The sequence below is a fragment of the Macaca mulatta genome, chromosome 4 (genome assembly GCF_049350105.2).
Source record: "Macaca mulatta isolate MMU2019108-1 chromosome 4, T2T-MMU8v2.0, whole genome shotgun sequence".
Lineage (NCBI taxonomy): Eukaryota > Metazoa > Chordata > Mammalia > Primates > Cercopithecidae > Macaca > Macaca mulatta.
This window is the reverse complement of record NC_133409.1, coordinates 14,644,272-14,666,362: the sequence shown is the minus strand read 5'-3', so window position 1 is coordinate 14,666,362 and position 22,091 is coordinate 14,644,272. Positions and strand designations below refer to the sequence as shown.

At 37.2% G+C, this 22,091-nt stretch overlaps 1 protein-coding gene across 1 annotated transcript in view; it reads left to right on the top strand.

The window, feature by feature from the left end:
* The window catches only part of AK9 (adenylate kinase 9), a 177,972-nt gene that overhangs the window by 104,954 nt on the left and 50,927 nt on the right, over positions 1 to 22,091 (top strand). The window contains exons 21-24 of the mRNA XM_028847018.2: positions 5,308 to 5,466; positions 9,292 to 9,381; positions 9,855 to 10,055; positions 10,415 to 10,530. Coding sequence (XP_028702851.1) covers positions 5,308 to 5,466; positions 9,292 to 9,381; positions 9,855 to 10,055; positions 10,415 to 10,530 — 566 coding nt within the window. The remainder of the gene's footprint in view (positions 1 to 5,307; positions 5,467 to 9,291; positions 9,382 to 9,854; positions 10,056 to 10,414; positions 10,531 to 22,091) is intronic.

Genomic DNA, 22,091 nt, shown 5'->3' with positions numbered 1-22,091 from the left:
GTGCTGGGATTACAGGCATGAGCCACCGCGCCCGGCAGTCTCAGCAAATTTAAGAAAATCAAAATTATACCAAGTACTCTCTCAGACCACAGTGGAATAAAATTGGAAATCAATTCCAGAAGGAACCCTCAAAACTATACAAATACATGGAAATTAGACAACCTGTTCCTGAATGATCTTTGGGCCAACAATTAAGAAGGAAATTTAAAAATTATTTGAACTGAAGAATAACAGTGACACAACTTATCAAAACTTCTGGGATACAGCAAAAGTGGTCCAAAAAGGAAAGTTCATAGTATTAAATGCTTACATCAAAAAGTCTGAAAGAGCACAAATAGACAATCTAAGGTCACACCTCAAGGAACTAGAGAAGCAAGAACAACCCAAACCCAAACCCAGCAGAAACAAGAACAATCCAAACCCAAACCCAAGATCCCCAAAACAGAAGAAAAGAATAACGAAGATCAGAGCAGAACTAAATAAAATTGAAACAAAAATAAATAAATAAATAAAAGATAAATGAAACAAAAAGCTGGTTCTTTGAAAAGATAAACAAAATTGATAGAACATTAGTGAGATTAACCAAAAAAAGAAGAGAGAAGATTCAAATAAGCTCAATTAGAAATGAAACAGGAGACCAGGTGTGGTGGCTCATGCCTGTAATCCCAGCACTTTGGGAGGCTGAGGAGGGTGGATCACTTGAGGTCAGGAGTTCGAGACCAGGCTGGCCAATATGGCGAAACCCCGTTTCTACTAAAAAAATTTTTTAAATTAGCCAGGCATGGTGGTGCACGCCTGTAATCCCAGCTACTTGGGAGGCTGAGGCAGGAGAATCGCTTGAACCTGGGAGGCAGAGGTTGCAGTGAGCTGAGATCATGTCACTACACTCCAGCCTGGGCAACAGGCTAATAAGCAAGAGAGCAAGAAAGCAAGAAAGCAGACAGGCAGGAAGGAAGGAAGGAAAAAAAAAGAAACGGGAGATATTACAGCCAGTACCACAGAAACACAAAAGATCATTCAAGGCTACTATGAACACCTTTATGCACACAAACTAGAAAATCTAGAGGAGATGGATAAATTCTTGGAAGTAAACAACCCTTCTAGATTAAATCAGGAAGAAATAGAAGCTCCGAACATACCAATAACAAGTAGCAAGATTGAAAACAGTAATTTTAAAATTTCCAACAAGAAAAAGTCCAGGACCAGGTGGATTCACAGCTGATCTCTATCAGGCATTCAGAGAATTGGTACCAATCTTACTGAAACTATTCCAAAAGCTAGAGAGAGAGGGAATCCTCCCTAAGTCATTCTATGAAGCCAATATTACTCTAATACCAAAACCAGGAAAGAACATTAAAAAAAAGGAACAAGACCAATATCCCTGATGAACATAGATGCAAAAATCATCAATGAAATACTAACTGAATTCAATAGCATGTCAAGAAGATAATACACCATGATCAACTGGGTTTCATACCAGGGATGCAGGGATAGTTTAACATACACAAGTCAATAAATGTGATATACCATGTAAACAGAAGTAAAAACAAAAATCTTAAGATCATCTCAATAGATGCAGAAAAAGCATTTGACAAAATCCAGCACCCCTTTATGATTAAAACCCTCAGCAAAATGGACATAAAAGGAACACACCTCAAGGTAATAAAAGCCATCTATGGCCGGGCACAGTGGCTCACACCTGTAATCCCAGCACTTTGGGAGGCCGAGCCGGGCTGATCACGAGGTTAGAAGATCGAGACCTTCCTAGCTAACACGGTAAAACCCCATCTCTACTAAAAATACAAAAAATTAGCCAGGCATGGTAGCATGTGCCTGTAGTCCCAGCTACTCAGGAAGCTGAGGCAGGAGAATCACTTGAACCCAGGAGGTGGAGGTTGCAGTGAGCGAGATCATGTCATTGCACTCCAGCCTAGGTGACAGAGCGAGATTCTGTCTCAAAACAAAACAAAACAAAAAAGCAATCTATGACAAACCCACAGCCAACATTACACTGAAAGGGGAAAAGCTAAAAGCATTGCCACTGAGAGCTAGAACAAGACAAGGATGCCCACTTTCGCCACTGCTATTCAACATTGTACTGGAAGTCCTAGCCGGAGCACTCAGACAAGAGAAAGAAATAAAGAGCATTTAAATCGGTAAAGAGGAAGTGAAACTGTTGCTATTCATTGATGATATGATCATATACCTAGAAAATTCTAAATACTCATCCAAAAAAGCTCCTAGATCTGATAAATGAATTCAATAAAGTTTTGGGATACAAAATCAATGTACACAAATTAGTAGCACTGCTATATAACAACAACCAAGCTGAGAATCAAATCAAGAACTCAACCCCTTTTACAACAGCTGCAAAAAAAAAAAAAAAAAAAAGTATATATATACACCTAACCAAGGAGGTGAAAGATCTCTACAAGGAAAACTACAAAACGCTGCTGAAACAAATCATGAATGACACAAACAAATGAAAATACATCCCATGCTCATGGATGGGTAGAATCTATTAGCATGTGAAAATAAACATACTGCCAAAAGCAATCTACAAATTCAATGCAATTCCCATCAAAATACCATCATTATTCTTTACAGAACTCCAAAAAAAAAAAATCCTAAAATTCAATGGAACACAAAAAGAGCCCACATAACCAAAGAAGACTAAGCAAAAAGAACAAATCTATAGGCATCACATTACCCAACTTCAAACTACACTTCAAGGATATAGTTACCAAAACAGCATGGTACTGGTATAAAAATAGGCATGTAGACCAATGGAACAGAATAGAGAACCCAGAAATAAAGTCAAATATTTACAGCCAACTGATATTTGACAAAGAAAACAAGCAAACAAACAAACAGACAAAACATAAAATGGAGAAAGGACACCCTGTTCAACAAATGGTGCTGGGATAATTGGCAAGCCACAATGAAGAATGAAACTCGATCTTTGTCTCTCACCTTATGCAGAAATCCACTGAAGATGGATCAAGGACTTAAATCTAAGACCTGAAACCATAAAAATTCTAGAAGATAACATCAAAACACTATTCTAGACATTGACTTAGGCAAAGAGTTCATGCCCAAGAACCCAAAAACAAAAAGATAAATAGATACGAGCTAATTAAACTAAAAAGCTTCTGCACAGCAAAAGAAATAATCAGCAGAGTAAACAGACAACCCACAGAGTGGGAGAAAATCTTCACACACTACCCATCTGACAAAGGACTAATATCCAGAATCTACAAGGAACTCAAATCAGCAAGAAAAATAATAATAATCCCATCAGAAAGTGGGCTAAGGACATGAATAGACAGTTCTCAAAAGAAGATATACAAATGGCCAACAAATATATGAAAAAATGCTCAACATCACTAATTATCAGGGAAATGCAAATCAAAACCATAGTGACATACCACCTTACTCATGTAAGAATGGCCATAATTTAAAAATCAAAAAATTATAGATATTGGTGTAGATGTGATGAAAGGGAAACAGTTTTACATTGCTGGTGGGAATGTAAACCAGTGCAACACTATGGAAAACACTATGGCAATTCCTTAAAGAACTAAAAGTAAAACTACCATTTGATCCAGCAATTCTACTCCTGGGTATCTACCCAGGGGAAAAGAAATCATTATTTGAAAAAGACTTGCACATACATGTTTATAGCAGCACAATTCACAATTGAAAAAATATAGAACCAGCCTAAATGCCATCAACCAACGAGTGGATAAAGAACATGTGATATATATATTATATATATAATATATATTCCATGGAATACTACTCAGTCATAAAAAGGAACGAAATAATGGTTTTTGCAGCAACCTGGATGGAGTTGGAGACCATTATTCTAAGTGAGGTAACTCAGGAATGGAAAACCAAACATCGTATGTTCTCGCTTATAAGTGAGAGCTAAACTATGAGGACACAAAGGCATAAGAATGATATACTAGACTTTGGGAAGTTGGGGGGAAGGTGGGAGGAAGATGAGAAATAAAAGACTACACATTGGGTACAGTGTACACTGCTCAGATGATAGGTGTACCAAAACCTCAGAAATCACCACTAAAGAACTTTTCCATGGAACCAAACACCACCTGTTCCTCAAAAACTTTTGGAATAAAAAAATTTTTTAAAGATAAAACAGACGTTAAAAAAAGACTGGAGCTCTTAACCTAGGGTCTATGGGTAAAATTCAGAGATGTGTGAACTTAACTGGAAAATAATTCAAAATTTATTTTCACTAACGTTTAACTGAAATTTATTATGTCCTTCAATGCGCAATTAATATAGGCAACAAACCACAATAGTATTAGCAATACCTTGACTTTGTCACCAATAGAAATGAAGATGTTTTCATATCACATTATAATTTTACGTATTTTTAAATGTTTATCACTGTTCCAAAATTGTGGTAGTTATTAAACCAGCTACTAGTTCTGGGTTGTTTGGGGGTTTTTTGTTTGTTTGTTTGTTTGTTTGTTTGTTTGTTTGTTTGTTTGTTTTGAGCCACAGTCTTACTCCATGACCCAGGCTGGAGTGCAGTGACACAATCTCAGCTCACTGCAACCTCCACCTCCCGGGTTTGAGCAATTCTCCTGCCTTAGCCTCCTGAGTAACTGGGGCTACAGGTGTGTGCCACCACACCCAGCAAATTTTTGTATTTTGTATTTACATTTAATATATTGATTATCCCACTACATGATTTATTCTTTTTTGTTAACTGTAAGAAAATCGATCATTGTATGTATAATCTAGCCTGGTGCTACCCATTAGAAGCATAATATAAGCCACACATGGAACTTTAAATTTTCTGAAAGTCACATATTTTATATTTAGTTTTTCATATTAAATATTTAAAATTCACTGTATGTTTTATACTTGCAGTATATATCAATTTGGACTAGACTCATTTCAAGTGCTCAATAGCCACATGTAGCTAGTGGCTACTATATTGAATGTTGCTGATGTAGCCTTTTCTTTGGACATTGGGCTATTTCTAGATTTACTGTAAGGATATTTGGAACTGCCATAAACATTTCATTTTTGAATGAACCCCTAGTTAGGTACTCACATAGCACTCCGAGCAGATGACTGTCATCCTTTACCACTGCATGTGAATAGCTATAATATATAAATAATTTTTCTATCTCCCCCATTAAACTACATACTCTAGGAGGGCAGGGACCAGTTTGTATTCTTTGCTTGGCTTCAGCACTTGTCAACACCCAATAAATATTTGTTGACTTCAACCAAATGATAATTTATTTCTTCAAATTTTTTTAAAAGCTGAAGAGACTGATAATGAGGATGAAGAGGAGATTGAAGGTGATGATTTGGAAGTTCACGAAGAGCCTGAGGCACCTGAGGTGTCTCACGATACCCGAGGGTCATTGTTACCTGAGGAGTCTGAAGCATCTGAGGCCCCTGAAACTGAGCCTGAAGCAGGTTAGACTTTATTGATAGCAAGTTCTTAATTCTGCTTATGTGCATTAATGTGTCTGTTTCGGCATGTGTGTATGTATATATGTTGGTAAAATGGAAGCTGGCTGAGAATGGAGAGATGAGCCCCCAAAGAGCAGCCATTGAGTCCAAATCTCACAGTTTCAAGTGTGGTAGGAAAGCGGAGTTTGCTCTGCCCCAGCACTGGCATGCAGAAGCACAGCTGGCTATGTAATTTCTGGGGCATGTTGTTCAAAAAGCAGGAAAGAAGTGTCATTAAAGGTAGTAAAATATAACGCTTTTTCCTTTCTTCCAGAGTCTCTCTCTCAATTTGTCATGCTATTTTTTTGTTTGCTATTTAATGTTGCTCTAAGTAAAGAAAAATTAAATTAAAATTTTAAATTATTAGCATGAATTTTACAGTTCATCTTTGTGGTGTGTAATGCCATTTTTAAATGCAAATATAAGAGCATTTTAAACGTAAATATAAGGGCATTAACTCTAAGCCCTACCTCAGAGGTCTCATTTGGTGGATGGGACAGGGCAAGAGGGAGTCTATGTGCAATGAAAACCACTCCAAGGACTAGGGAGTGGGCTTAAAGCAGGAGGATGGGGTACCCACCTGTGGTGGGAATGAGGCTTGCAAATGCTTTCAAGCAGAGTTAGTATTGAATATGAAACTCACCCTACAAACTAAAAGGTCTTCAGATACCTGTAACTGGATGCTAGCCCAGAGCAGTTAAGGACTTGGAACTGCTGTGAGTTTACAAAATAAGCAAGACTAAGGGAAATTAATGAAAATTACACAATTCATATTTCATGGCTTGTACGTGCATGTGTTTCATTCTGACAAGTATATTGAGTATTATGCATATCTAAGTGCCCCAGGCTGGTTTGTTCGCTTAAAAAGTTATCGAAGCCCCAAGCATCTTCTTTCCTCCTGCACTTCTCTCCTCCTGCACTTCTCTCCAGTATCTGACTCCATCCTCACAATCCAAAGCTGGCTGCTGCATCCAGACACAATGTCTCCTCTTGCAAGCTTTTACTTTTTATTTCTAATTCAAGAAATAGATAGTTCCCAGAGACTTTCACCTACATTTCATTGAGCAGGATATTGTATCATTGTCTACCCCTACTTGCAGGGAATCTGGGAATTTAATTTGGACTTGGCTTCCTTGCCTAGATGGTAGAAGCCAATGGAATAGAAGAATGAGAGGGGGTTTGAGGGAGCCAACCAACAGTATCTACCATACTGCCTTTGCACAGATGTAGGTTGCAGGAATGCCTAGGCTCAGGTTCATGATTTCATCCAAGAAATAAGGGATCATCCGCTCAAATTCTTAAATGCTTAACTGAGGCTTTAGAGTTTCACATAAAAGAGAAATTTTTTTCATAGTATAGGTGGTAGATCAGCTGTATCAGAATCACCTATGGTTCTTATTTTAAAGTAAGCCTCTGAGCTCTATGCAGGTTCTGGTTCAGTAAGTCTAGGATGGAATTTAGGAATCTACATTTTAATGAACACCCCAGTGATTCTTTTACATACTAACAGTTAAGAACTACTGCTATAGGAAAAAAATTTTGCCTGAAAAAAAGGTTTTGTAAATTTTTCCTTATATCATGGAAAAAGCACAGTAGCATACCTGAGAAAAATCTGATCCTGAAAATAAAAACTCTAGAATGGTTTAGCTGTACACTGTATCTGCAGGTCAAAATTAATGAATATATTGAATAGAAATTTGAAAAATGTCTATTAAAGACAGTGATCATGGTTCTGATATAGTTGATGTTGAACTGTGTGTTTCAAAATCATACATCCATCCAGGTTTGATAAAAATATGTGCTAACTATAGAAAATATGGAAATTATACAAATAGGTTTTAGCATACCTATCACTCAAGTAGTGTACATTGTATCCTATAAGTGGTTTTTCATCCCACGCTCCCCTCTCACCCTGCTCCCTTCTGAGTCTCCAGTGTCCATTATACCACTCTGTATGCTTTTGCATACCCACGGCTTAGCTCCCACTTGTAAGAACATTCCCAATGCGTATGTTAACTCTACTATTGCATTTTAGATTTCCTTGCATTGTTTTCGTATTTCAGTTACCTTTCTTGTATTTATGCCTTCATTTTAGGCTGGTCTATCTTTATGCCTCGTGATTTTTATTTCATAGACTCAGTTGTTCTCTTGGTTTTTTAGTACTCCAAGCATACATCTTGTAAAATTTACTCTGCTTTATATAATAAATTGTCTTCAGAAGTAAAATTTTCATCTGAATCTTTGGATCAATACTCTCTTTTTCTTCATCGATTTTATTTTTGTTGTTTTTGTGGACTTATCCTTGGATGAAGCAGAATATTTCCAACTCTTCATTTACCAACAGGAAGGGTAGGTAGAGTATTTATAAGAACCCTGCCCCCCTACCCTGACCACCACACACGTGTACCTTTCACTTAGACTTCTTGCCTGGCACTCTCAGATATAGACCTGTTATATCTGATATAGGTTAATGCAAATCAACCTAGTTCAAGTTGTAATATTTAGTAAATATTCATCTTGTATGGCTCTTCTAGACTAAGGCTAGATCTTCACCCCCAACTATTGCAGTCTTTGATTAAGCCAGAGAAGCTAAGGCATTGTAGAATTATCTGTATATTCTTGGTGTTCTTTCTTCTTTTCCATGGTTTATAATGATTTTCTTAATTGAGCAACCTACAATTAAACATGTCACCACCAGGCCAGCCCCAGGCTTATCCCCTTCTACTTCCTGCTCTATTGAGTATTAAACATTATCGATCCTGTTGAAAGAGGACCCAAGTATCATTTTAGCTACCTCAGAAGACAGTTTCCACAGTGTTACAGAATATGTGTGTGTGTGTATATACATATGTACATGTACATATAGATTTATGTATTTTTGTCTATGCAAAACTTGTGTTTCAGAACTAGGAGCAGAGTAGGATGAAAAGACAGATAATTAGGTCTGCCTTCCCTGAAACCACCTCTGCTGGATCTGTATGTGCAGCATGTCTTACATCCTTCAGGAAAAATTTTCAATCTATACATTCAACAGTGAAATTAGTTGAGATTCTCTTAAATCTCTCCATGCCTACACCTACAGCTGGGACTTTGCAATATCATCATCTCTCATTGCCACTTTGTGATCTTTTTTGGTGTATCTTCTTGAAAAACTTTTTTTTAATACAGATAGTGTCTTGCTCTGTCACCCAGACTGGTGTGCAGTGGCATGATCATAGCTCACTGTAACTTGAATTCCTGGGATCAAGTGGTCTTCCCACCTCAGCCTCCCATGTAGCTGGGACCACAGGTATGAGCCACCATGCCTGGCTAATTTTCATTTTTTGTAGGGATGTGATCTTGCTGTGTTACCTAGGCTGGTCTTGAACTCCCGGCCTTAAGTGATTCTCCCACCTCTGCCTCCCAAAGGCCAGGATTACAGGCATGAGTCACTATGTCTGGTTTCATGGGTATTTTAATACGAAATTAAAAGGAATATCAGGCATTATTAGTCTACTGCCAAATTAAAAGAAGTTTGATTAATACTTCACAAATTATCAGCCAGAATTTTATGTATCATGTGTCAATTATTATTCTAGTCCATGTCTTTTTACGTGTTTAAGAATATTCTTTATTTTCTGCCTTTTTAATTGTGTATTCTTATGCCATTCTTTCCCTAACAAAAACTGTACTTTCTATTAGACATTTCATATACAATTTAAACTATTTGAAGTGTTCTTTGTGCCAAAACATTCATAAAGAAATAATGTTTTAAAATTCAAACACTAACTATTAGATTTCTTTCTTAAGTATCTGAGCCTATTGAGGAAACTACAGTGGAAACAGAAATCCCAAAAGGATCCAAAGAGGGCCTGGAAACTGAAAAATTATCTGAAACAGGTTAGACTGTAAAATGAAAGTAGTTAGTGAATAAAAGTACTTTCCATATTTTCTTATAATGGGTCCCTAATTTTAGGCATAGTAGGTGCTTCATACTTATTTCTTTCTATGTTGTATGCTAATCGACATATATAAATATTTGGCTTACTCCATTAAAAGTGTATCAAACCAGATTATAACACTGGTTTTCACACAAATTTGTTTTATACATTTTTTATTAACAGTTAAAGTTTCCTTAAGAAACTCATGTTAATTATCCAAAAGCTTGAGTTTTAGTAACAGGTAAATACACATCTACAGCAAATATAAGAACAAAACATAATTAAATTATAAATTTATGAATGTATATTGTTGCTTAGAATATTTTTTTCAACTGTTTAAAAATACTACAAAGTATAAGTTATTTTGGCAATATGGCTAAAGATAGGATATTTAAAGCCCCTTTTTTCTTTCCTTTGTCTTTTACTCAAAAGTTGTACTACCTGAGTTTCCAGAAGACTCTTATCCTGATGTTCCTGAAATGGAGCCATTTAAAGAGAAGATTAATTCTTTCATCATCCTCTGGAAACAGCTGGAAGCAACAATTAGTGAGGCTTACATTAAAATTTTAAACTTGGAGATTGCTGACAGAACTCCACAGGAATTACTTCAAAAAGTAGTTGAGACTATGGAAAGTAAGGGCTTTAATCATAACATTAATTATCAAGAGCAGGCAATAGTATTAGAAGCATTTTGAAACTTGAAAGCCTTCCTTGATGGTTTATGAAGTAAATGTTCAATATATCCAAGGCCGATGTATAAAATACTTAGCAACTATCACAGTGCAGGTCCTGACCAATCAGAACAGCCACGCGGTCCAAACCCCTCTGGCCATACTGACCAGTTGTCACATAAGGAACTTACAAAGGCCTATTTGCATACCTATTTAATCTAAGAGACTAATAATAATAATTAATTTTCTTAACCTTATAGTAATATGCTAATAACTTTTTTTGCTAAAAATATTTTCCCCAATGATTCTCTTTTTCTCTAGAACCATTTCAATATACTGCATGGGAGTTAACTGGGGAAGATTATGAGGAAGAAACAGAAGACTACCAGACTGAAGCAGAGGTTGATGAGGAGCTAGAGGAAGAGGAAGAGGAAGAGGCATGATTCTTTTATTTCTACTCATCCTCATTTGTGAAGTCATTGAAAATATGCAAATAAGAGTGGTAACTATCACTTTTGGACCCAAAGTGAACGGACATTCTCATTTGCACATACATTCTCCCTCTGCCTCAGCTTCACTTGACCCCCCTGAAATTCCAGGCTATGTAGTATGAAAAAAGACTCATGAAAAGATAAAAGGAAACTACATTAACTTTTTTACAAGGAAAAAAAGTTTAAGTTTTAAATACGTAAATATTTTATAAATTTAGCGGAAGTGGTTGTTGTAACTAAAAGAGGCTACTTGCATGAAAATAATGAGCAGTGTTCTCAGTTAGGAGCAACCCATATTCAGGCCCCATCCGCTCCCTTGGCATCAGAATTTGGACAACTATTCTCATTTGATAGCTGTCCAGTTCAGACATCTATCAGTAATGAAACAGGAAGTGGTTCTTTTAATTTGAAGCTTTATAAATATTATGTTATTAAGTTATATAAACATAGACTTGTGATTAACTGGGTTAAGTTGCCTAACTTAAACCCAAATATATATGTGTCAAACTACAAACAATATGTAGTGTGATTCTGATAACAGGTTTTAGTACTTTATCACTAAGGAACTGGAGAGCCTTTCTTTGGGATGACTAAAGGATGTGGGTTTTGTCCCACTCAGATGCAGATTCTTTTCTTTCATCATCCATCATCTGCCATGTCTGCTGTTGTTGTTCTGTGTCCCACTCTGGCCCACCATAAAATGATCTCTGGTATCTGCAGACAATTATCAAGCCGGCTATAATACTCAAAGCTTATATTTTAAAGTATGGTCTTCATTAATAATATATTTTTTTTAAAAAAACCCTTCCAATTCACAGAGCATTGGGTAAGGTACTAACAAGGGTCTAGCCTTAGGAATGGGGAATAACTGGACCTAGCATAAATGAAGCTTTGGCCCCACTTATCAAAAAGCAAAAGCCAAAAGGATCAAACTGCTTCCAAGTAACCTGTGTCCAAGAGCAATGCTCAAGAATATTTATGGGAATGCAAAGTAAAATTATAGTAGCCACTGAAAGATTGTGAGACCTGCAAACAGGCAGAAAAATATGACTCACATTGAGGAGAAAAAGTAATCAACTGAAATAGATTCAGAACTGACAAAGGTGTTCTTAGAATTAGATGACAAGGACAGTAAAACAGTTGTTATTCTATATGTTCAAAAAGTTAAACAGAGATATAGAAGATATAATAAATACTTCAATTGAACTTTTAAGATTGAAAAGTACAGTATACGGAATGAAATATATATTAATGGTATGACCGCAGTTTAGCCACTGCAAGAGAAATAGCAATAGAAACTGTCCAAAATGAAACAACAGAGGAAAAAGATTCTGAAAAAAAATGAGAAGAGCATCAGTGATCTGTGGAACAACTTCAAGCAGCCTATTATACAGAATGCTTGGGACCAGAAGTGTTTCTGATTTTAGACTTTTTCAGATTCTTGAATATTTGCACAATACATATCACTTGAGCATTTTTAATCTGAAATCCAAAATGCTACATTTTCTTTGAGTGTCAGATCACTGCTCAAGAAGTTTTAGAGTTTAGAGCACTCCAAATTTCAGATTTGGGGATAGGGGTTGCTCAACGTGTACATATAGTTCAGATCTACAAAAAGTATGCATGAGGGGGATTGAAGAAATAATGGCCAAATTTTTTCTAAATCTTGAAAAAAAATTACAAGCTCTCAGATTCAATATGCCCAATAAATAAACATGCTCAAGCACAAGAAACATGAAGAAAATATTATAATAGCACCAAGTACATCATATTCAAATTGCTCAAAACCAATTTTAAAAATAAAGGAGAAAACAGATATGCCACATACACAGGGACAAAGATAAAGATGACAGCATATTTCTCATCAAAAACAACGCAAGAAGAGAGTGGAGCAACATCTTTAATGTATTGAAGGGAACAAAAAAAAACTGTCAGCCTGGTGCGGTGGCTCATGCCTGTAATCCCAGCACTTTGAGAGGCCAAGGCGAACACATTGCTTCAGCTCAGGAGTTCAAGACCAGCCTGGGCAACATGACAAAACCCCATCTCTACAGAAAATACAAAAATTAACCAGGCATGGTGGCGCACACCTGTAGTCCTAGCTACTCGGGAGACTGAGGTGGGAGGATCGCTTGAGCCCAGGAGGTCAAGGCATCAGTGAGCTGAGATCACATCACTGCACTCCAGCCTAGGCAACAGAGTAAGACCCAGTCTTAAAAATAAATAAATAAATAAAAATAAAATAAAATTTAACTGTCAACCTAGGATTCTGTGTCCATTGAAATCCTCTTTTAAAAACAAGGGCAAGCTGAGCGTGGTGACTCACGCCTGTAATTCCAGCACTTTGGGAGGCCAAGGCAGGCAAATCATGAGGTCAGGAGTTCAAGACCAACCTGACTAACTTGGTGAAACCCCATCTCTACTAAAAATAGAAAAATTAGCCGGGTGTGGTGGTGTGCACATGTAATCCCAGCTACTCAGGAGGCTGGGGCAGGAGAATCACTTGAACCCGGGAGCCGGAGGTTGCAGTGAGATCGTGCCATTGCACTGCAGCCTACGCAACAGAACGAGACTCTGTCTCAAAAAATAAAAATAAAAAAATAAAAACAAAGGCAAACTGAAGACTCTGTTAGACATACAAAAGCTGAAAGAAAGCAGTCAGACACAGGTGGCTTCCATGATGAATTCTGCCAAATCTTGAAGAAAGAAAGAAAACCAATTCCATACAAACTGTTCCAGAAAATTGAAGAAGAGAGAATACTTCCTAGTCATTCTATGAGATCAGCATTGTTCTGATACCAAAACCAAAGACATTAAAAGCAAGGAAAGAAAAACAAACTGCAGTCTAATATCACTCATTAACATAGATACAGACATTCTTAACCAAATTTAGCAAATCAAATCCAAAAATGCACAAAAAGAATAATACACCATGACCAAGTGGGACTTATCTTGGAAATTCAAGTTTAGTTTAATGTTTGAAAAGCAATCAATGTAATTCATCATATGAAGAAACTGAGGGGAAAAAACGTGATCACCTCAGTAGATACAGAAAAAGCATTTGACAAAACTCAACATCTATTACTGGTAAGAAAAAAAATGAAGGGAACTTCCTTGGCTTGAGAAAGGGTATCCACAGAAAGTTTCTAACTAACAGCTAATGTCATACTTAAGGGTAAAAGGCTGAATGCTTTTTTCCTAAGATCAGGACAAGGAAAGAATGTTCACTGTCACCACTTCTATTCAACACTATACTGAAGGTTTGGCTACAGCATTCAGACAAGGAAAATAAATAAAAGGCATTCAAATTGAAAAAGAAAGACACAACTATCTTTATATATAGGAGATAAGATTTTCTATCGTGATAGGCTGAATAATGGCACCCCAAAGAAGTCCATGTCCTAAGCTGTGAATTGACACCTGTGAATGTTACCTTATACAAAAAGGGATTTTGTGGACGTGACTAAATTAAGGATCTTGAGATAAGGGAGTTATCATGGATTATCCACGTGGACCAATGTAATCACAAAGGTCCTTATAAGAGGAAGACAGGAAGTTAGAGAGAAGGTGCTTTGAAGCTGGCTTTGAAGATAGAGAAAAGGGCCATGAGCCAACCCTAGAAGTGGAGAGGCAGGAATGGATTCTCTCCTGGGGCCTCCAGGAGGAATTAACCCTGTCAACAAATTCACAGTAGCCCCATAAAACTCTCTGGGCTTCTGATCTCCAAAACTGTAAGAAAATACATGTTTGCTGTTTAAAGCCACTACATTTGTGGTAATTTGTGTAAGCAGCATTATGAAATTAATACATCTATGTAGAAAAGCCAATGGAATCAATGAAAAAGCTACTAGTAATTGAATTTAGCAAAGTTTCAGGACATAAAATCAATATACAAAAATCAATTTTATTTCTATATGTAAGCAATAGACAATCAGAAATTGATTTTTAAATGCCTTTCAAAACAGCGTCAAGAAATGTAATACAAAGGGATAAATTTAGCAAAAGATATCCAAGAACAATACACTAAAAACTAAAAATTGTGCTGAGAAAAATAGAAGAAAGCCTACATAAATGGACGGATAGATATACCATGGCTGAGCATGGTGGCTCACGTCTGTAATCCCAGCACTTTGGGAGGCCGAGTCAGGCGGATCACTTGAGGTCAGGAGTTCAAGGCAGCTTAGCCAACATGGCGAAACCCCTTCTCTACTGAAAATATATAAATTAGCCAGGCGTGGTGGTGTATGCCTATAATCCCAGCTGCTGGCAAGGCTGAGACACAAAAATCGTTTGATCTCAGGCAGTGAGCCAAGATCGTGCAACTGCACCTCAGCCTAGGTGACAGAGTAAGGCTCCATCTCAAAAAAGAAAACAGAAAAAAAAAGTAGATATACCATGTTCACAGGTCAGAAGACTTAATATTGTTATATCAGTTCTCCCCAAATTTATCTACAGATTCCATATAATCGAAATTTAAAACCCAGCATACTGTTTGGTAGAAACTTATAAATTGATCCTAACATTCATTTGAAAACGCAGAGTACTTAAAATAATGTAAACAAATTTTAGAAAGAATAACCAAGTAAGAGAATTAATACATTTGATTTCAAGATTAATTAATTATAAAGTTATAGCTATCAAAATAGTGTCACTGGCACAAAACAGCAAATAGATTAACAGAACACAGGGAGTCCAGAAATAGAGCTACATATATATGGACAATTGATTATTGACAAATCTACAGAGGCAATTTAGTGGAGAAAGGACAGTCTTTTTGACTTTTTAATAAATAGTGCTGGAACAATTGGAGATCCATATGCATAGTGAATTTTGAACCAAACCTCACATGATATACAAAAACTAACTTAAAATGTATTATAGGCCTAAATGTAAATTATAAAACTATAAAACTTCTGGAAGAAACCTACGAGAGAATCTTTGAGACCTTGGATTAGGCAAAAATTTCTTAGACATGACGCCAAAAGCAGAATCCATAAAGAAAAAAAATGATAAACTGGCCTTCATCAAACATAAGAACTAAACTATTTTTTTAAAAAAAAAACACTGTTAAGAGAATGAAAAGACAAACTTGGATAAAATATTTGCAAATCAGATATCTGATGAAAGTCCTTATATCCAGAATATATAAAGAACTCTTAATACTCAAAGAGAAAACAAACAACCCATTTTTTTAATGGAGAAAAGATTTTAACAGACATCAGATACTTCACCAAATAAAATACACAGATGGCTAATAGGTACATGAAAAGATGTTCAACCTCATTAGTCACTAAGGAGGTGAAAATTAAAATCACAATGAGACACTATTAGATAATGATTAGAATGCCTAAAATCAAAGACTGACCATACCAAGTGTTAGCTAGGATGCAGAATAACTTGAATTCTTATATACAGCTCATGGGAATATAACTTGGTACAATCACTTTGGAAAATAGTTTGGCAGTTTCTTAAACAGATAAATATACATCTACCATAGCAACCAGTCCTACCACTCCTAGAGATTTATCCCAGAGAAAGGAGAGCACATGCCCATTCAAAGACTTGATGAGTGGTCACAGCAGCTTTATTTGTAATGGCTCCAAATTGGAAACCATTCAGTAATTCATCAACATAGGAGGAGGGGTGACTGCTGTCTCTGTGAACCAGCAGACTTAGCCTCTCCTCTTAGTAATTCTGAGGAATCCAAGCAGCCCAGATGAGTGGGTTTCCCCTCAGCAAAACACACCTGCTCCACCAAGGGACAAAGTACTTCTTTAAATGGGTCCTGCTCCCTGTGCCACCCAATTGGGTGAGACCCTCCAACAGGGGTTGTTAGATACTCCATACAGGAGCGATCCTACTGGCATCAGGTTGGTGTTCCTTAAGGTCAAAGGTCCCAGATGAAGGAGCAGGCACCCATCTTTGCTGCTCTCCAGCCCCCTCAAGTGACATCTTCAGTCACGGGGGCAAATCAGATGAGTAGTGCCTGAACTGAACTCCCAGCAAGCTGCAGCAGCCCTACAGAAGAGGGACCTGACTATTGAAAGGAAAACAAACAAGCAGAAAATGACAACAACAGCATCAACAACAACAAAAAGGCCCCCACAAAACCCCATCCAAGGGTCAGCAGCATCAAAGACCGAAACTTGACAAACTCACAAAGATAGAAAGAATCAATGAAAAAATGCTGAAAACCCAAAAGGCCAGAGTGCATCTTCTGCTCCAAATGATTGCAACATTTCTCCATCAGGGACATGGAACTGGATGGGTGAATTGACAGAAGTAGGCTTCAGAAGATGGGCAATAAAAAAATTAAGATGAGTTAAAGGAGCATGTTAACCTTGATAAAAGGTTAGATGAATTACTAACTAGAATAATCAGTTTAGAGAGGAACATAAATGACCTGATGGAGCTGAAAAACATAGCATGAGAACTTCATGAAGCATACACAACTATCAACAGTCAAATTGACCAAGCAGAAGAAAGGATATTGGAGTTTGAAGACAACCTTACTGAAATAAGACATGCAGACAACAATAGAGAAAAAAGAATGAAAATGAATGAACAAAGCCTCCAAGAAATATGGGACTTCCTAAAAAGACCAAACCTATGATTGCTTAGAGTACCAGAAGGAGACAGGGAGAATGGAAACAAGCTGGAAAACACACTTCTAGATATTATCCAGGAGAACTTCCTCAATCTAGCAAGACAGGCCAACATTCAAATTCAGGAAATACAGAGAACACCATTAAGATACTCCATGAAATCAACCCCAAAACACATAATCATCAGATTCTCCAAGGTTGAAATGAAGGAAAAATTGTTAAGGGCAGCCAGAGAGAAAGACCAGGTAACATACAAAGGGAAGCTCATCAGACTAACAATGGATCTCTCAGCAGAAACTCTACAAACCATAAGAGTCTGGGGGCCAATATTCAACATTCTTAAAGAATTTTCAACCCAGCCAAACTAAGCTTCATAAGCAAAGGAAAAATAAAATCCTTTCCAGACAAGCAATGCTGAAGGATTTCATTACCACCAGGCCTGCCCTGCAAGAGCTCCTGAAAGAAGTGCTAAATATGTACTGGAAAGGAAAAACTGGTACCAGCCACTGCAAAAATACACCAAAATATAAAGACCAATGACACTACAAAGAAACTGCGTCAGCCAGTGTGTAAAATAAGCAAATAGCATCATGATGACAGGATCAGATTCACAATACTAATCTTAAATGTAAATGGGCTCAATGGCCCAATTAAAATGTACAGAATGGCAAACTAGATAAAGAGCCAAGATCTATTGGTATGCTGTCTTCAAGAGACTCATCTCACATGCAAAGATACACACAGGCTCAAAATAAATGGATGGAGGAAAATTTACCAAGCAAATGGAAAGCCAAAAAAAGCAGGGATTGCAATCTTATTCTCTGACCAAATGGACTTGAAACCAATAAAGATCAAAAAAACAAAGAAGGCACCATATAATGGTAAAGGGAACAATTCAACAAGAAGAGCTAACTATTCTGAGCATATGTGCACCCAATGCAAGAGCACCCAGATTCATAAAACACATTCTTAGAGACCTACGAAGATACTTAGAATCCCACGCAATATTAGTGGGAGACTTTAACACCCCATTGTCAGTATTAGATCAATAAGACAGAAAATTAATTAGGATATTCAGGACTTGAACTCAGCTCTGGATCAAGCGGACCTAGTTGACGTCTACAGAACTCAATACCCCAAATCAACAGTATATATATTCTTCTCAGTGCCACATGGCACTTATTTTAAAATCAAACACATAATTGGAAGCAAAACACTCCTCAGCAAATGTAAAAGAACTGAAATAATAACAAACAGTCTCTCAGACTGCAGTGCAAGCAAATTAGAACTCAGGATTAAGAAACTTACTCAAAATCACACAATTTCATGGAAGTTGAAAAACCTGCTCCTGAATGATTCCTGGGTAAATAATGAAATAAGGCAGAAATCAAGAAGTTCTTTGAAACCAATGAGAACAAAGAGACAATGTACCAGAATCTCTGGGACACAGCTAAAGGAGTGTTAAGAGGGAAATTTATAGCACGAAATGCCCACATTAGAAAGCTAGAAAGATCTCAAATCAACACCCTAACATCACAATGAAGGGAGCTAGAGAAGCACAAGCAAACTAACCCAAAAGCTAGCAGAAGACAAGAAATAACTAAGTTAAGAGAAGAATTGAAGGAGATAGGGAAACAAAAAAAACCTTCCAAAATATCAATGAATCCAGGAGCTGGTTTTTTAGAAAATTAACAAAATAGACCACTAGCTAGACTATTGAGAGAGAGGAATCAAATAGATACAATAACAAATGATAAAGGGGATATCACCACTGACCCCACAGAAATACAAACTGCTGGGCCGGGTGCGGTGGCTCACACCTGCACTCCCAGCACTTTGGGAGGCCAAGGTGGGCAGATCACCTGAGGTCAGGAGATTGAGACCAGCCTGGCCAACATAGCAAAACCCCATCTGTACTAAAAATACAAATATTATCTGGGCGTGGTGGTGCATGTCTGTAATCCCAGCTACTCGAGAGGCTGAGACAGGAGAATAGCTTGAGCCTGGGAGGTGGAGGTTGCAGTGAGCAGAGGTCATACCATTTCACTCCATCCTAGGCTACAGAATAAGACTCCATCTCAAAAAAAAAAAAAAAAATAGAAAAGAAATACAAACTGCCATCAGAGAATACTATTAACACCTCTACGCAAATAAACTAGAAAATCTAGAAGAAATGCATAAATTCTTGGACACATACACCCTCCCAAGACTAAATCAGGAAGAAGTTGAATCCCTGAAAAGACCAATAACAAGTTCTGAAATTGAGGAGGTAATTAATAGCCTATCAACCAAAAAAAAGCCCAGGATCAGATGGATTCACAGCTAAATTATACCAGAAATACAAAGAGGAGCTGGTACCATTACTTCTGAAACTATTCCAAACAATTCAAAAGGAGGGACTCCTCCCTAATTCATTTTATGAAGCCAGCATCAGCCTGATACCAAAACCTGGCAGAGACACAACAAAAAAAGAAAGCTTCAGGCCAATATCCCTGATGAACACTGATTCAAAAATCCTCAATAAGATACTGGCAAACCGAATCCAGCAGTGCATCAAAAAACTTATCCACCATGATCAAGTTGGCTTCATCCCTGGGATGCAAGGCTGGTTCAACATACACAAATCAATAAATGTAATCCATCACATAAACAGAACCAAAGACAAAAACCACATGATTATCTCAATAGATGCAGAAAAGGCCTTTGATAAAATTTAACATCTCTTCATGTTAAAAACTCTCAATAAACTAGATATTGATGGAACATATCTCAAAATAATAAGAGCTATTTATGACAAAGCCACAGCCAATATCATATTGAATGGGCAAAAGCTGGAAGCATTCCCTTTGAAAACCAGTACAAGACAAGGATACCTTCTCTCACCACTCCCATTCAACATAGTATTGGAAGTTCTGGCCAGAGCAATCAGGCAAGATAAAGAAATAAAAGGTATTCAAATAGGAAGAGAGGAAGTCAAGTTGTCTCTGTTTGCAGATGACATGATTTTAAGATCTAGAATACCCCATTATTTCAGCCCAAAAACTTGAACTGATAAGCAACTTCAGCAAAGTCTCAGGATACAAAATCAATGTGCCTGAATCACAAGCATTCCTTTACACCAACAGTAGGCAGGCAGAGAGTCAACTCATGAATGAACTCACATTCACAATCACTACACAGAGAATAAAATACCTAGGAATACAACTAACAAGGGATGTGAAGGACATTTTCAAGGAGAACTACAAACCACTCCTCAAGGAAATAAGAGAAGACACAAACAAATGGAAAAACTTTCCATTCTCATGAATAGGAAGAATCAATATCATGAAAATGGCCATACTGCCCAAAGTAATTTATAGATTCAATGCTATTCCCATCAAACTACCATTGACATTCTTCACAGAATTAGAAAAAACTATCTTAAATTTCATATGGAATCAGAGAAGACCCTGTGTAGCCAAGACAATTCTAAGCAAAAAGAACAAAGCTAGAGGCATCATGCTACCTGACTTCAACCTCTGCTTCAAGGCTACAGTAACCAAAACAGCATGGTACTGGTGCCAAAACAGACATATAGACCAATGGAGCAGAACAGAGACCTCAGAAATAATACCACACGTCTACAACCATCTGATCTTCAACAAACCTGACAAAAACAAGCAATGAGGAAAGGATCTCCTATTCAGTAAATGGTACTGGGAAAACTGGCTAGCCATATGCAGAAAACTGAAACTGTACCCTTTCCTTACACCTTATACAAAAATTAACTGAAGATGGATTAATGACTTAAATGTATAAGCCAAAAGCATAAAAAACCCTAGAAGAAAACCTAGGCAATACCATTCAGGACATGGGCATGGGCAAAGACTTCAGGACAAAAACGCCAAAAGCAATTGCAACAAAAGCCAAAATTGACAGTGGGATCTAATTAAACTGAAGAGCTTCCACACAGCAAAAGAAACTATCATCAGAGTGAACAGGTAACCTGAAGAATGGGAGAAAATTTTTGCAATCTACCCATCTGACAAAGGTCTAATATTCAGAATTTATGATGAACTTAAACACATTTACAAGAAAAAAACAACCCCATCAAAAAGTAGTCAAAAGATATGAACAGACATTTCTCAAAAGAAGACATTTATGTGACCAAAAACATATGAAAAAAAAAGCCCAACATCACTGATCATCAGAGAAATGCAGATCAAAACCACACTGAGATACCATCTCATGCCAACCAAAATGGCGATTATTAAAAAGTCAGAAAATAATAGATGCTTGTGAGGCTGTGGAGAAATAGGAATGCTTTTACACTGTTGGTGGGAGTGCAAATTCGTTCAATTACTGTGAAACACAGTGTGGCAATTCCTCAAGGATCTAGAACCAGAAATACCATTTGACCCAGCAATCCCATTACTGGGTATATACCCACAGGAATATAAACCATTGTACTATAAAGACACATGCACACATATGTTTATTGCAGCACTATTTACAATAGGAAAGACATAGAACCAACCCAAATGCCCATCAATGATAGACTGGATAAAGAAAATGTGGTATATACACACCATGGAATGCTATGCAGCCATAAAAAAGAATGAGATCATGTTCTTTGCAGGGACATGAATAGAGCTGGAAGTCATCATCCTCAGCAAATTAACACAGGAACAGAAAACCCAACTCACATGTTCTCACTCATAAGTGGGAGTTGAACACCGAAAACACATGGACACAAAGAGGGGAATAACACACACCAGGGCCTGTTGGGGTAAGAGGAAGGAATGTAGAGGATGGGTCAATAGGTGCAGCAAACCACCATGGCACATGTGTACCTATGTAACAAACCTGCATGTTCTGCACATGTATCCCTTCTTTTTTAGAAGAAATAAAGAAAAAACTAAA